The 16,393-nt window shown below is 40.4% G+C and overlaps 1 protein-coding gene across 3 annotated transcripts in view; it reads left to right on the forward strand.

Annotated features, from left to right (window-relative positions):
- TMEM245 (transmembrane protein 245) overlaps positions 1-16,393 on the forward strand; it is a 101,923-nt gene that overhangs the window by 40,115 nt on the left and 45,415 nt on the right. For all 3 annotated transcript variants that reach the window (XM_025359067.1, XM_025359068.1, XM_025359069.1), the window contains 2 exons: positions 6,699-6,781; positions 15,547-15,637. In XM_025359067.1, coding sequence (XP_025214852.1) covers positions 6,699-6,781; positions 15,547-15,637 — 174 coding nt within the window. The remainder of the gene's footprint in view (positions 1-6,698; positions 6,782-15,546; positions 15,638-16,393) is intronic.

Here is a 16,393-nt window from a genome sequence, read left to right on the forward strand (position 1 = left end):
ACACCTAAAATGTTATCTTTATAGTGATATCTCTTACTTTTTTTTTTAGGCTTATCAAGTCTGACAAGTTTTTTTCCTCCCACTTTTATAGTACATTTTAATCTTTATTTTATCTGAACCGTATCGAACTCTACAACCCAGATTTTGGTATGTTGTTTTCAAGGAATTGGTGAAGCTTATGTGAAATCATGGATCCAAATTTTTTTTTATTCCTTTAGTCCCATAGAGACCTGTTGGTAACTATAATTGATAATCTAATTAACCAGTTTGCTAAAGAACTGCATTATTTCTTAAGTGGCATCTCCGCTTGGAAGTCCTATTCTTAGTGTCATCTTCAAGCTATCTTATCATTTGCTTCTGAAAGCCTCCTCTTCTTGTACTTCTGTGTCAGTCTATGTATAGTTTCTGTGTGTTCCTTAGGTATTAATTATGTATAGTCTTGTATATATACTGTGCAGACTTATTTAGAGGCTTTGTTTTTGTCATATTTTGCTTAAGCCTGGTACTGTATAATCTTACATTCCAGTTCTTCATTAGAGAAAGCTTTCATTAGTATGGTCTTTCACTTTCCTTTCTCCTCTCTCCTACACTTCTATTCTACTTTTCCTTCTTTGTCCCTTTGCGTAGCATCTTTTGCCTGGCCATCTCAGTTTTATCTTTTAAGTCTTTTTTCTTTGTTCATCCCCTGCTTCAGTGAGCTTTTGCTTCTCTGAACTTTGATAACAAGTATTACTGAACCATTTCTTTCTGGGTGTAGAATTCATCCAAACTGAGTTTTTGAGGGAACCTTGTTGGTTATCTAATTCATTCTCCCGGCCAAGAAAGCTGTCATTCTCTGAAACATTCATGACAGTATCTACTTGAATGTTTAATAGACATCTCAAATGTAACGTGTCAGAGACTGAATTCCAGACCTTCCTCCACTTGTCTGTTCTTCTCATAGTCTTCAGTGACAACTCCATTCTTTCTGCTTGCTCAAATGAGAAGTCTCAGGATCATCTTTGACTACTGCCTTTGTTTTGTATCCACATCTAGTTTGCCAGAAAATCCTTTTTGGCTCCTCTTTACTAATATGTCCTGGGATAATAGCAGGGTGAGGATGTCAGGTAATTCCTTTCCACAGAAATCAAGAATAAAACAGCATGAAATTATTTAAAACACCATTTAAAAGCATTAGAAAATGACCAGGTAGGCAACCAGGAGATCTTTCATTGATGAAAAGCTGCTACTGTAGCTAGTAAAAACAGATACCTTTTCTTTACAGGTAAAAACAGGTGGCATTCTCACATGGGCAGCAAAACCTGCAGCTTTTCTTGAAGGAAGTGTTCTTCGATGCACGGATGTGTTTAGGTTTAATGTAGCTTCATTTGTCAGTTTTTGCCTTTGCTTTTGGTTGTTGCCTGTGCTTTTGGCGTCAGGTCCAACTGGAGATGAGCAGAGCCTCAGACACCTGTGGGACAATGTCAGACGTTCTAGCAGACATGTAATAGGCATCCTAGAAGATGAGAAGAGGAAGAGAAAAAGGTAGAAAAAATTATTTGAAGAGATATTGCTAAAAAATTTCCCATGTTTGGTGAAAAACATTAACAGATCCAAGAAGTTCAACAAACCTTCAGTAGAATAAGCATATGCAAACACAAAACCATACCTAGCTACATCATAGTCAAACTGCCGAAAGACAAAGATAAAAAGAAAATCTGGAAGGAAGCAAGAGAAAAATTACACATCACAAACAGGGGAACAATACATTTAGTGACTTAATTCTCTTAATAAACAGCAAAGACTAAAAGACATTGGAGTAACATATTTAAAGTCATGGGGAGAAATCTCTATCAGACAATACTTTTATAGTCAGTGAAACTGTTCTTTCAAAGTAAAGGCAAAATGAAAACATTTCTAGATAAACAGATACTGAATTTTTTGATAGCAGACCTGCACTTATATGGAAAGCTAACAGAATTCCTTCGGGGTGAAGATAAATGACTCCAAAAATAATCTGGATCCAAAGAAAGGAATGAAAGCACTTGGAAAATATGTGGGTTATATTTTCCCCTGTCTTCTTTTAGTTTATTTAAACAAATATGACTATTTAAAGAAAAACAGAAACACTCTTGTGGCCTTTATAACATATATAGATGAGTTATGCATATATAAAACCATAGCACAAAGAAGAGGGCTGGAAAGTGGAACTGTACTGGTGTGAAGTTCTTAAAATATTTTCCTGGATATAAGTCAATATTAACTGGAAGTAGGTTGTGATAAAAGCTGAGATAAGATTTAGATAAGTTAAACAGCAGGCAATAAATAACCTAAGGATTAGGGGAACTAAAGTGGTATACTAAAATTTGTTGAACACAAAAGGCAGTGCAGGAAGAACAGAGGACCAATAGAGATGGGACAAATAGAAAGCAAGTAGCAAAACGGCAGACCTAAACCTGGTCATGACAATACTTAGGTTACATGAGAAGCAACTAAACAGTCAAAAAGCAGAGATTGTCAGACTGAATGTAAAATGCAAGTTCCGGCTGGGCGCGGTGGCTCAAGCCTGTAATCCCAGCACTTTGGGAGGCCGAGACGGGTGGATCACGAGGTCAGGAGATCGAGACCATCCTGGCTAACATGGTGAAACCCTGTCTCTACTAAAAAATACAAAAAACTAGCCGGGCGAGGTGGCGGGCGCCTGTAGTCCCAGCTACTCCTGTAGTCCCAGCTACTCGGGAGGCTGAGGCAGGAGAATGGCGGGAACCTGGGAGGCGGAGCTTACAGTGAGCTGAGATCCGGCCACTGCACTCCAGCCTGGGCGACAGAGCGAGACTCCGTCTCAAAAAAAAAAAAAAAATGCAAGTTCCAACTTGCTTTTGGTATCTGTTAGAGACACACTTTAAATTCAAAGTCACAGGAAGGTTGATAGTAAAAAGATTAAAAAGCATACACTGTAAACTGTCCACAGAAAATACGTGCAGTTGATTATATATTATCAGACAAAATAGATTGTCAAAAAGAAATACTACTAGAGGCAAATTAAGGACTTTTCATATGGATAACAGTTAATATTACCATAAGATAACAATTATAAATGTATATGCTCCTAACAGCGGAGCTCTAAAATACATGAAATCAAACATTCAGAATTAAGAGGAGAAATAAATCTATGACTATAGTTCAGGATTCAATACTCCTTGCAATAATTGAGGGAATAAGTAGTTAGAAAATTATAAGGATATTTAGAAGCCTTAAAATCCTGTTAGTCAGCTGGGTGTGGTGGCTTATGCCTGTAATCCCAGGACTTCGGGAAGATGAGGCAGGTGGATCCCTTGACTCCAGGAGTTTTAAGACCAACCTAAGCAACGTGACAAAATCCCATCTCTATAAAGAATAGAAAAAATTAGTTGGGCTTGGTGGCTTAAGCCTATAGTCCCAGCTACTTGAGAGGCTGAGGTGGGAGGATTGCTTGATCCCGGGAGGTTGAGGCTGCAGTGAACTTTGATCGTGTCACTGCACCTCAGTCTGGATGACAGGCAAGATTTTGTCTCAAAATAAAGCAAAAACAAAAACAAAACACACACCAAAAAATGCGGTCAACTTGACCTAATTAACAATTCGAAATTACGTTCTTTTCAAGAAAACATGGGATACTCACCAGAATAAACAGTATGTTCAATACACTTGGAAGTATTAGGCAAGGCACAGTGGTACACACCTGTTATCTCAGCTACCTGGGAGGCTGAGGCAGGAGGATTGCTTGAGCCCAGGAGTTTGAGACCAGCCTGGGCAACATAAGGAGACCCTTATGTTTAAAAAATCAGGTGGGCATTGTGGTACATGCCTGTAGTCCCAGCTACTTAGGAGGCTGAGGTGGGAAGATTGTTTGAGCCTGGGAGGTGGAGGCTGCAGTGAGCCGTGATTGTGCCAGTGCACTCCAGGCTGAGTGACAGAGATCACTGTCTTAAACAAAAAAAGAAAAAATGAAGCATTTCCTGACACAGAATTAAATTAGAAATCAGTAATAGAAATTTAGGAAATGTCCAAATATTTAGAAATTAAGCAGCATACTTCTCAACCTGTGAATCGAATAAATTTCGAAGGAAATTAGAAGATTTTAAAATGGAAGAAAAGTCGCTGTGTATCAAAAGTTGTGGGATGAAGCTGAAGCAGTGTCTTGTTGGAAATTTATGGCATTAAATGCTTATATTTGAAAAAGGAAAATCAGTGACCTAAGTTTCCACCTTCAGAAGCTAGCAAATAATAGCAAATTAATCCAAAGTAAATGAAAGGAAGGAAATAATAAGGGTCGAGTGTAGATGAAGGAAATTTGAAATGGAGAAACAATAGTAAACATTTTAACTCAAAAGCTGGTTCTTTGAAAAACACCAATAAAATTGACAAATTTTTAGCCAGACTGATGAAGAAAAAAGGAAAGAAGATACAAATTACCAATATCAAGTACAAAAGAGGAAACATCTCTGCATATCTCACGGATCTTAAAAAGATAAGGGAATATTGTGAACAACTTTATGCCAACAAGTTTGATAACATTAAATGGAGAAATTCCTTGTAGAGAAGGAATGGAACAGACTCAAGAAGAAATAGAAAAATTGTAGCCCACTATGAGGACAAGAAATTGAATTAGTGTTTGAAAATCTTCCTACCAAGAAGCACTCAGGCCCAGATGGTTTCACTGTTGAGTTTTATCAAACATGTAGTGAAGAAATACTGCCTGTTCTACACAATATTGTTCAGTTAGCAAAGAAGTAACACTTGCCAGCTCATTTTATGAGGCTAGTATTGCCCAGATAACCAAAGTCAAAGGCATTTACAGAAGGGAAACTGCAGACCAATATCCCTTATAAATAGACACAAAAATTCTTAACAAAACGTTAACAGATTAAATCCTGCAATATGTAAAAAGGAAAATGTATCTATGTGAGGTTTATTTCGGGAATGTAAAACCCGTTTAACATCCAACAGTTGGTTAATGTAAGATAGCTCTCAAATCCAATCACTTCTTTTTCAGTACCGCTACTGCCCTGCTCAAAGCTATCCCTGTTCTCTCTTGAATTGTTCCTTAGCGTCATTTAGTGTGTTTTCAACACAGCGTCCAAACTTACTTTAAACATCTAAGTAAGATTATATCCCCTAGTTTATAGCCATCTCGTTTTCCATATCCCACAAAATGCTAGCCTAAGTCCTCACAAGAACATATCAGGCCTTATTCATTCTGGCTGTATTTTAGGCATTGCATCTGAGTTGATTATCTCTTCATTGTGTCTGAAATCAGTTTCTTTTCCCCTTCTTGGTACAGTTTGTATTCTGTGTTCTTCCTACCTTTCTGGGGCCTGATAGAATTGGAAGTGGTATCACTTGATGGCTTAGCTGGCTATGTATCTTTGTTAGGATATCTAGACTCTGGTCTGTTCTGGGTTGGTATGTGACTTGCCCTAGTGATTTTGCTACTTGGTTAATCTCATACCCATGCCCATGGAAAAATACCGTCAATCTTTGTACTGTCTCGCTCAATTCCTTGCATTCTGTGGAACTTTCACTGCAGAAAGGGACAGAGATGAGGGGTGGGTGTGGGTGGGGGACTTTGATCTCTTTCCTCTGATTTGTTCTTTTCTCCCTCATTACACTTTCTTTCCCTCTGTCATCAGAAAAGGATAAGGATGTGGCTTCTTTTCTCCCTGTTACCGGTGAGTTGTAGTATGTTTGTCAGCTCACCTGTGTGGCTCCTGGGTGATGGGGTCAGTTTAGGAGTGAGCTGTTACGCTCTCTGTTGTGCTCCAGAATGTTTTGTTTCTTTACCTGATGGCTGAGTTCCAAATTGTATCAGATTATGTTTCTTTCCTTGTTTGGATGTCCTGGGTGAAAAAAAATTTTTTTCAACTGGTTAATTCCCATTTTATCCCCCTCATTTTGTTGGTTATTGGGCAAGGTAAATTCAGAGGTGCAGCTTCTGTTGGCTTTTTTTACTCAGAAACCTTACTTAGTTGCAGCTGGGTGCGGTGGTTCACACCTGTAATCCCAGCACTTTGGGAGGCCAAGGTGGGTGGATTGCTTGAGGTCAGGAGTTCAAGACCAGCCTGGTCAACATGGCAAAACCTTGTTTCTACTAAAAATACAAAATTAGACAGGCATGGTGGCGAGTGCCTGTAATCCCAGCTACTCAGGAGGCTGAGGCATGGGAATCGCTTGAACCTGGGAGGTGGAGGTTGCAGTGAGCCGAGATTGTGCCACTGCACTCCAGCCAGCCTGGATGACAGAGCGAGAATCGGGCTGAAAAAAAAACCCAAAAAAACCCTTAGTTCCTTATTTGCCTGTTTGTCTCACACTACATGACGAACCTGTTGGCTCACAAAGTGCTGGTATTGCTTACATAGATATACAAACACATGTATACAATATATCCATGTGAATGAAATGTATGCACATGTATGTGTCAAGTATTCGAACATATCTATGTATTTTTTCTTAAGTCATTTGTTGAACAGGGAGCTAGCATGTACTTTTTATTTCCCATAGAGTGCATCATTAGATATAATGTATAGTAACTTTGAGGTGCATGTTTCTAAATTAATTAAAGCAAAGATGTGTATTTATTTGGCTCTCAAAGCATTGTTCCAATAATAAAGTAGAAAAATAAATGTTAAATTGGGTTTATTTTTTACTGAGATTCTTTTCTCTCTTTATCTGTAATACAGGTACATCAAGAGAGTGTACACATGATTGAAGTCACAAGTAATTTGATTAATGAAACTCTAGCAAATCACCCTGAGTGGGCAAAGTAAGAATATTGTTTTGAAAAAGAAGAGAGATGAATAACCTAATTTCAGCATCTGTTTGTATGAAATGACCTTCATTGATGCAGCTGCATTGGAAGATAAAAGATAGGGTTTGCCAGAGCTTTGACAAATATTGTCATTTTTGCAGAAGAATGGCATGTAATACAGAGGGTGGGAGGAAAGTGCTCAGGATTTTAGGTACAATTTATGGTAAATGATACTTTATGTTTTATAATTGAGGTTTACAGCATGTTTATAATTTACAAAGCACTTTCATCTTTTCTTTTTTTTTTTTTTTTTTCTGAGATGGAGTCTTGCTCTGTTGTCCAAGCTGGAGTGCAGTGGCGCGATCTCGGCTCACTGCAAGCTCCGCCTCCTGGGTTCATGCCATTCTCCTGCCTCAGCCTCCCAAGTAGCTGGGACTATAGGCGCCTGCCACCACGCCCGGCTAATTTTTTGTATTTTTAGTAGAGATGGGGTTTCACCATGTTAGCCAAGGTGGTCTCGATCTCCTGACCTCATGATCCGCCCACCTCGGCCTCCCAAAGTGCTGGGATTACAGGCGTGAGCCACCGTGCCCGGCCACTTTCATCTATCTTATGTCATTTGTTCCTCACAGTGACTGTGTGAGATAGATTGAAGAGATTATCCCCATTTTACACATGAGGAAACAAGATCAAAGGGTAAGGAACTTGAGATGATAATCCCCCAGTGGCAGAGTCATTTATAACCACTGCTCCCGATCAACTGAAGGAAAGTTTCCACTATAACGTGGAAACTGCAACTCCTCAACTTTCTGTATAATTTTTAAATTTGTTATTTATTTATTTATTTATTTTTAAGAAATGAGGTCTCACCATGTTGTCCAGGCTGATCTTGAACTCCTGGGCTCAAGCAGTTCTCCTGCTTTAGCCTCTGGAGTAGCTGGTACTACAGGTGTATACTACCATGCCCAGTGTTATAATTCTTGACATATTCCCATATTGTATTATTTTTGAGGAAGGATAGGTGAACTATGGTCCAGGGCCAAATTCAGCCACCTCCTTTTGTGTTGGGGACCAGCCTCAACACCACCCACAGAGTACCTGAAGTCCAGTGGGGACAAAGAAATGAGAAGAGACAGGTTAAGAGTTCATAAAGGTGGGAGTCAGGGGGCCAGTTGCGTAATGGAGGCTGCAAAGGCAGTGAGCTCTGGTCTCCAGACTATTTATTTAGTCACTTAGATCTAAGAAGCAGATGTTCAGGGTGAAACAGTGAAAGGGAGGCAATATGTCATAAGTGTAATCTATAGCAATAGCAGTTTAAATGAATCTCCTTTGTGCTCAAACAGCGTATCTTTAACTTACTGGAGAGTAGCTAGTGGGGCTTAACTAGGAGCCTGTACGTCTGTCCACATTCCAGTGTTTCAAAGGAGTGTCTTTCTCCTTGAACACAGTGTTTACAGAGAAGAGAGCAGGTCTCACTCTGAGTATGGGAACATGATGGCAATTAGCAGGCTTTCCTCCTCAGAAGCCTATTGTGGCTTTCCACAACTTATTGTCCCATATTTTTATGGTACCCCACAAGCCTTTTTCCCAACACTTTTGTAAATAAAGTTTTAGTGGAACATACCTGTGTCTACTCGTTTACATATATTCTCTGGCTGTTTTGAGGTTTCAAGGACAAACAGAATTGAGAAGCTGTGGCAGAGAGTATATGTTCTGCAGAGCCTAAAATATTTACTCTCTGGTCCTTTACAGAAAAATTTGCTAACTTCTGTTTTATAGGATCTCTGTGTACATGTTTAATTTGGCTTCGGGAAGAAGGATTTTCAGTTTTTGTGGGGGATGTTCAGCAGAGCTGTGTTATCCACATAACAACTTGATGACACATTGTATGACCTGCCTTTTATTAACCTCAACACAGTCATAAGTCAGGAAATATTCTGCCAGTTTTAGGCTTATAAGTTGAGATTTAACTTGATTTTTTCCTTTGCCTCTACTTTATTATTTTCTGTAAAACCTGCCTAGGATATTACTTGAACTTGATTTAGAATAATATTTGATTTATTTTATTTTTTTTTGAGACAGGGTCTTGCTCTGTCACCCAGGCTGGAATACAGTGGCGCAGTCGTGTCTCACTGCAGGCTTGATCTCCTGGTCTCAATCAATCCTCCCACTTGAGTCTCCTGAGTAGCTGGGGCTACAGGCATGAGCCACTATACTCGGCTAATTTTTATATCTTTTGTAGGAGTTTCACCATGTTGCCTAGGCTGGTCTTGAACTCCTGGGCTCAAGTGATCTTCTCTCCTCAGCCTCCCAAAGTGCCGGGATTACAGGCATGAATGACTGCACCTGGCCTATTTGAATCTTCGTAAAGGAAGTGTATTTCTTTTGAAATATAAATTGTGGTATATTTATCCAGTGAAATATTACTCAGCATTAGAAAAAAAATGGACTAATGATACATATACCAACATGGATGACTCTCAAAATAAATATGCTGGCCGGGTGCGGTGGCTCACGCCTGTAATCCCAGCACTTTGGGAGGCTGAGGAGGTCTGATTACCTGAGGTCAGGAGTTTGAGACCAGCGTGGCCAATGTGGTGAAACCCCGTCCCTACTAAAAGTACAAAAATGAACTGGGTGTGGTGGCACGCACCTGTAATCCCAGCTACTTGGGAGGCTGACACACGTGAATCATTTGAACTCGGGAGATGGAGGTTGCAGTGAGCCAAGATTGTGCCACTGCACTCTAGCCTGGGCAATAGAGGAAGATTCTGTCTCAAAAAAACAACAAAAAAGTGTGCTGAGTGAAAAAATTTGTGCAAAAAACCCGAATGGTACGATTTCATTTATTTAAAGTTCTAGGAAATGCGGACTAATCTGTAGTGACAGTAAGATTAATGGTTGCCTGTGGATTGGGGTGGAGCTCTAGGGAGGACATACATACAGGTGCAAGGAAATTTTGGGGAGTGATAGATATGTTTATTATTTTGATTAAGGATATAAGAAGAGAAGTAGAATCATCAGATTTCATTCTAGAACAGGCTTTTCAGCTGCTTTGTGGAGAAAAGATTGAAGGTATACAAGATGTGAGCCTTTGAGACAAATTAAGAGCTTCTAGAGTAAACTGGATGAGAAGTGACAAAGCCCTGAACTGTAGACAGTTTCAGTGGAGGTGAACAGGAGGGACAGATTTGTAAGGTCTTGAGGGGTTAGTTGGTGATTAATTGAATATAAGAGGAAGAAATCTAGCATGACTGATGTTTCTAGCTTTGGAAATTACTGAGTGATGACAGATTCACGAAGATAGGAAATAGAAGAGCAGATTTGGTAGGGAAACTAATTCACCTGTTTACCTGTTGAGTTTGAGGTGACTATTGTAAGTAGAGGCATCCAGTAGGCTGTTGACTCTATAGGTATGAGGTTCAGGAGAGATGGGGTGAAGTTAAAAAATGGGCAGTTGATGTGTAATCCAGGAATCAGACGAGAGGTCTGGGTTAGATCTTGAGTTTTGAGAAGCATCAGCATAAAGAAAGAATGTATATAAGGTACGGAGAGGATGTCTGGAGGTGCGCCCTGTGGGTATCTTAAGCCTTTAAGGGTGAACAAAAAACAATAGGTTGACAAAGGAAAATGAGAATGGGCTATGAGAAAGGTAAGAGGAAAACCAAGGAAAGAGAACATTTTGAGAAAGTAGTAGTGATCAGCAATGTCAAATTGCTGCAGAAATTTGTAGGAGTGAAATTGGATTTAGCAACTGCAAGAGCAGTTCATTTAATTGGTGTAGCAGAAGCCCATTAGATCACAGTGTGTTGAGAAATTGTTGGGAACAAGAAAGTAGAGAAAGCAGGTATAGACTTCTCTTTCCCAAGTTTGCCTATGGAACGTAGCTGGGAGGGAGGTATAGAGCAGTTTTGTTTAATTTTTTAAGATGGAGAAGCCTTGTTTATATGCTCCAGGGAAAGAACTGGTAGAGTGGAAGGGATTGTAATATTAGGAGAGAGATAATTCTTAGTGCGTTTCTCTGAGGATGAAGCATGAGATGAATCCATGGCACGAATGGAACAGCTGGGGAAAGCAGGTCAGAGTGGGTATGGATATAAACACTGTGAGTTCAGTGGAGTGGGGAAGGTGGGAAATTAGGGGCCATATATCTTTGAAGTAAGAAGTGAGGTCTTCTGTCCTCTGGCTCTTTGGATATAATACATTTTAAAAGGAGGATGGGAAAAAAGAGGAACCAACATGTATCAGGTATGGGATTTTAGGAAGGAGCCATCTTGGATCTAGGCAAGTGGATAGAGCCTTTCATGGGATGATAGACCTTCCAAGTGTTGTCCTCTAGGACTCAGCCTCAGCCTTTACATCCAGAGGGCTCCTTTTCTTTGGGTCATTCTTCTGTACTGGAAGTAAATGCAGAGCCCTTCTGTACTGGTTTTGAATAGTAGTAGCATTCTCTCTGCAACTGTAGCAAAGGCACACAATCTGAGCAGCCCCAGATCAGATAGTGGAAGAAAGGTTTTTTTTTGTCTTGAAATTTTGAGATCATGATTATAGATTCACAGGGAGTTGCAAAGACATATACAGGGAAGACCCATATACTCTTCACCCCACCTCCTCCAGTGTTGTCATCTTGCATAATTGTAGTACAATAAAACCGGGAAATTGGCATTGCTATAATACACTTCAGATTTCATCATATGTGTAGCTTCATGTCAGCTACCAACACAGTACAGAACTGTTCCATTGCAGGCTTCTTCCCCTTAACAGCCACACCCACCCTCTACCCTCTCCTTCAAGATTTCTGTAACTCTTAGCAACCGCTAATCAGTTCTCCATAGCTATAAAATCATTTTGAGAGTAATACATAAATCCATTCATGGAGTATGCAGCCTTTTGAGGTTGGCTTTTTGTTGCTTAGCATAATTCTCTTGAAGCTCATCCAAGATGTTGTATATATCAAGTTTGTTCCTTTTTATTGCTGAGTAATGTTTCATTTAGGAAGTTTTTTTGTTTTTGTTTTTGTTTTGACACAAAGTCTCACTCTTACCCAGGTTGGAGTGCAGTGGTGTGATCTTGGCTCAATGCAACCTTCACCTCCTGGGTTCAAGCGATTCTTGTGCCTCCTAAGTAGCCAGTATTACAGTCACGCACGCGACAGTCACACATGCACCACCACGCCCAGCTAATTTTTGTGTTTTTAGTAAGAGACAGGGTTTTACATGTTGGCCAGGCTAGTGTTGAACTCCTGACCTCAAGTGATCCACCCGCCTCGACCTCCCAAAAGGAAGACTTTTTAAAGCTGCTTAGACTTTGATGATTCATGGAAGGTCTGATTCTTTTGCAGCAGATAAGTGGGAATGGGATTGGAAATAGTAGGGATTGGCGTGAAATAATGATAATGGTTTCCTCCAACTCTCAGTACTCAGTGGATTCTGTCAGGAGGAGGGTAGTTGACCTTGTGGGGGATTCATGTGGATACTCCTAGTGGAGAAGATACAGTTAAGAATAAGTCCAGATGTACTTTCTTCCAACTTGGTGTGGTTTTATATGGCCCATGTAGTCCCTTGACTTCTGCTGGATGTGCCTCGTAAGCTGGTGGGTAAATTAGATTAGGATCATCTTAGTGGAGCTCTAAAGAAAATGAGGTTGATGCACATCCTGATTCTTGTGTTTGGCAGTTCTGTTAGTTGAGAGCTCATTTTCTGCTTTCTCCTGGCTTGTCTCAAGCCTGATTCATGCGTCTCAGGACCCTCATTAGGAGATGGTACTGAAATGGTTCTCAGTTGCACTTATCCCTTCGCTTACTTGGGAGAAACCCAGTAGGCTAAACTAAGTTGTTTTTAATCAGGGTTGTTCTCTGGGTAGGTCGTAGGTGATAGAGATTAACCTTTACCCAGGAAGGTGAGGGCAGACCAGTCTAAACTGTAGGGCATTGGTTTCTGCTAAGGAATCCCTCTTGAGTGAGTAGGGGAGTTAGCGATAGGCTGAGGCAGTGAATCTCCAAGGAAGGAGCTCATTTCAGGGCCTGTAGGTGTGTAAGGCCAGAGTACAACCCAGCTAAGGCGGCTCCTGTGTTTCTGACCCCATGTCTCCTGAGGGAGGCTGGGACTGAGCCAGTGCCTCTACCTTGTCCCCAGAACAGCTCCTCTCATTTGTTGCTCTTAGGAAACCTGTGTGAGTACATTGGGAAAGTGTTTTCATAGTGGCCAGTAAGACATTTTCCCAGGCCCAGTAGATGTTTGTGAATCATTAAGAATCTGTCCAGATACCTCTATGAATCTTCACACTTTTTTTTTTTTTTTTTTTGAGATGGAGTCTTGCCGTGCCATCCAGGCTGGAATGCAATGGCATGATCTCGGCTCACTGCAATCTCTGCCTCCCGGGTTCAAGCGGTTGTCCTGCCTTAGCCTCCCAAGTAGCTGGGACTACAGGCGCACACCACCACACCTGGCTAATTTTTTCATTTTTAATAGAGATGGGGTTTCACTGTGTTGGCCAGGCTAGTCACGAACTACTGACCTCAGGTGATCCACCTGCCTTAGCCTCTCAAAAGTGTTGGGATTACAGGCGTGAGCCACTGCGCCCTGCCCATCTTCACACTTGTAAATAACACTACAGGATAGTGTTATCAGTATAATATATAATATCAATATAATACCAGTATATCAATATCACATCAATTATGAGTTACCATATAATTGAAAATATTTAGCAATCCCTTCAAGCCACTGATGAATTTATAAAGGAGTAATTTAAAAGCTACCTAATTTCTCCCAAATCACATTTCAGTTTAGTGATCCAGATTTCCTGTTTATGTCCTTATATTGTACATTATTATATTTGTGTCTAAAATTTTGAAATTTTGACTTGCTGAGAAATTTTTTTTTTGAGACAGTCTTGCCCTTTTGTCCAGGCTGGAGGGTAGTGGCATGATCTTGGCTCACTGCAACCTCTCCCTCCTGGGCTCAAATGATTCCTGTGCCTCAGGCTCCTGAGTAGCTGGGACTACAGTTGTGTGCAACCACGCCCAGCTAATTTTTGTATTTTTTAGTATTTTTGTATTTTTTGCCTTGTTGGCCAGGCTGGTCTTGAACTCCTGGCCTCAAGTGATCCGCCCGCCTTGGCCTCCCAAAGTGCTGGGATTACAGGCATGAACCAGCGTGCTGACCTTGCTGAGAAATATTTGAGTGGACTGAGGAATTTGCCAAGAAGTTTCACAGATATTTTATTTGGAGTGTGGGTCAAACTGGTTAATACTTATGATTCAAACCTACTGATTTAATAGTCTACTTTTTAATTCATTCAAAGATCTCTTATTTTTTCTAGTTAAAGACCACTTTCCTAGGCACCCAGACTTTGTGGCTGTCAGTGGCAACTGACTTTCTCTTTATGACCATCTTGCTCATACACAGCACATAAAGCTGCAGTGAGTTGAGGATGTTGCACATTTGACTTTACCTAATTGACCCTTTTATGTTAGAGTTGTAGGATGTGTCATTTTGGGGCCTCAGGAAAGTAAACGACTAGCTTCTTCTTGCCTTCACCTTTTGGCTTCACTTTGGAATAGTTGAAATGAGGACTGTTAAATTTGTGAATGTCAACATCTCCAGCATATATTATTAAAAGGAACAATTTAGAGAATACGTGAACATGTTTTCTCTTGTGGAAACACTATGGTTATGTAAAGGATTCTTGATTAAAGTATATGGTGCAGCCTGCTTAGTCAACAGGAGAGTGAGGTGGCCACCTCTCACTGCACAGCAAGTAAAGCTTGTGGACTCTGATTCCTTACATAGTTGGAACTCTGTTCAGGAATTCTATCTTTAAAAGATCTTCAGCAGATAACCAAGTTGAGGATAATGATTCACTTTCTTCATTTCCTTCATTCTTTCTGATTTCTTCACTTCCTTAGATGAGCGATTCTCAAACTGTAGCATGCTTCAGTATCATCTACAGGGCTTGTTAAGGTACAGATTGCTGGGCCCCAGTCGTGTTCCTTTTTCAGTAGATCTGGGTTTGGGCCCCAAATTTTTCATTTCTAAGAGGTTTCCAAAAAGTTTTGATGCTGCTGATTTGTGGACCACACTTTGAAAACCCTGTCCCGGATGTTGAATATCCCAGTCTCCCAGAACCACTTTCTTTGGTGCCGAATAAGGCGGATGACTCAGGACATGTGAACAGAGAAACCAGGCAGAGTAGAATGAAAGGGAGGTTGTGGGGAAAGTGAGTCTAAAAGCTAAGGAAACATTGAGGCCGGGTGCCGTGGGTCACGCCTGTAATCCCAACACTTTGGGAGGCTGAGGCAGGTGGATCACTTGAGGTCAGGAGTTTGAGACCAGCCTGACTAACATGGTGAAACCCTATCTCTACTAAAATACAAAATTAGTCAGGTGTGGTGACATGCCTATAATCTCAGCTACTTGGGAGGCTGAGGCAGGAGAATCACTTGAACCCAGGAGGTGGAAGTTGCAGGGTTGCACTGAGCCGAAATCGTGCCATTGCATTCCAGCCTGGGCAATAAGAGTGAAACTCCGTCTCCAAAATAAAATAATAAAATAAAATAAAATAAATAAAACTAAGGAAAGATTGAAAGGACTTCCTGAATGTTAGACTTAGGCCAGTTAAGTCTGGCAGTCCTGCTCATGATGCTTCAGTATCTGTGTATTGATGAATGATCAACAGTCTGTCTGTTATGGATTAAGCATATCCAGTTCAAAGCATTACTGGTACACTACACAGAAAGTGTACTTTTTTCATTCTTTTCTTTCTTTGTTTTACATTAGTTGGCTTCCTGAGGCTCAGGTAGTCCAAAGAGCCCTGAATTCTGCGGCTAACAATGTGTATCAGTATGGACGAGAATGGATAACTCACAAGGTAAGGGAAGAACCTTTCTTTGCAGCTTTCTCTTTTCAGGGTCTTTACTGGTGATAGCTTCTTGCTTTGATAAAACATAAATAGAAATGCTATTCGCAGCAGTAAATAGGCTTAAATAAACAGGTAAGCAACATACAATTAAATCTTTTGAAAGATCACATTAAATAGGGATAGTGGCCTGAAGAATCTGAGAGGTTGGTCATGTACTTTTTCAAGATAGATCTGATTCATTACTTGTGAGTTAGGACAGAATGATCACTTGGTTTGGGTAGTCAAATAAGGCTTTGTAGAGAAAAAGTATTCATGCATGTTAAATTTTATTATCTGCTGATAACTGTCTTTGGCAGTTTCCAGTTATTTTCATTTAATTTTTTTTTCTTTTACTGTTTCTAAGAAGTCTGCAATATAAATTATTTTGCCTACTTTGCAGATGAGGAAACAAGACTCAGCAAGGCTGAGTCAGTTCCCAGGGGTCATGTAGTAGATTGCAGAGCTTACTTTGAAACTGAAGCTTAACTTCAAATCCTTTGTGTCTACTGTAGCATGCTTGCAGTGTGTGCCCAGAACTGGATTAAGTGCTTTGATGTGGCACTTGAGATAAACCTTGAAGTAATGACAGATCAAGAAAGAGTGGCTTTTAAGAAGGGTATTTGTGTGAGCCAAGATGCAGAGACAGGAGTGTGCTTGAAGAGATGATTGAGATGCTGAGACAGGAGTGTGCTTGAGGAAATGATCTTGACTGAAGTGGAGGGAGCT

The sequence above is a fragment of the Theropithecus gelada genome, chromosome 15 (assembly GCF_003255815.1).
Source record: "Theropithecus gelada isolate Dixy chromosome 15, Tgel_1.0, whole genome shotgun sequence".
In the NCBI taxonomy this organism is placed as follows: Eukaryota; Metazoa; Chordata; class Mammalia; order Primates; family Cercopithecidae; genus Theropithecus; species Theropithecus gelada.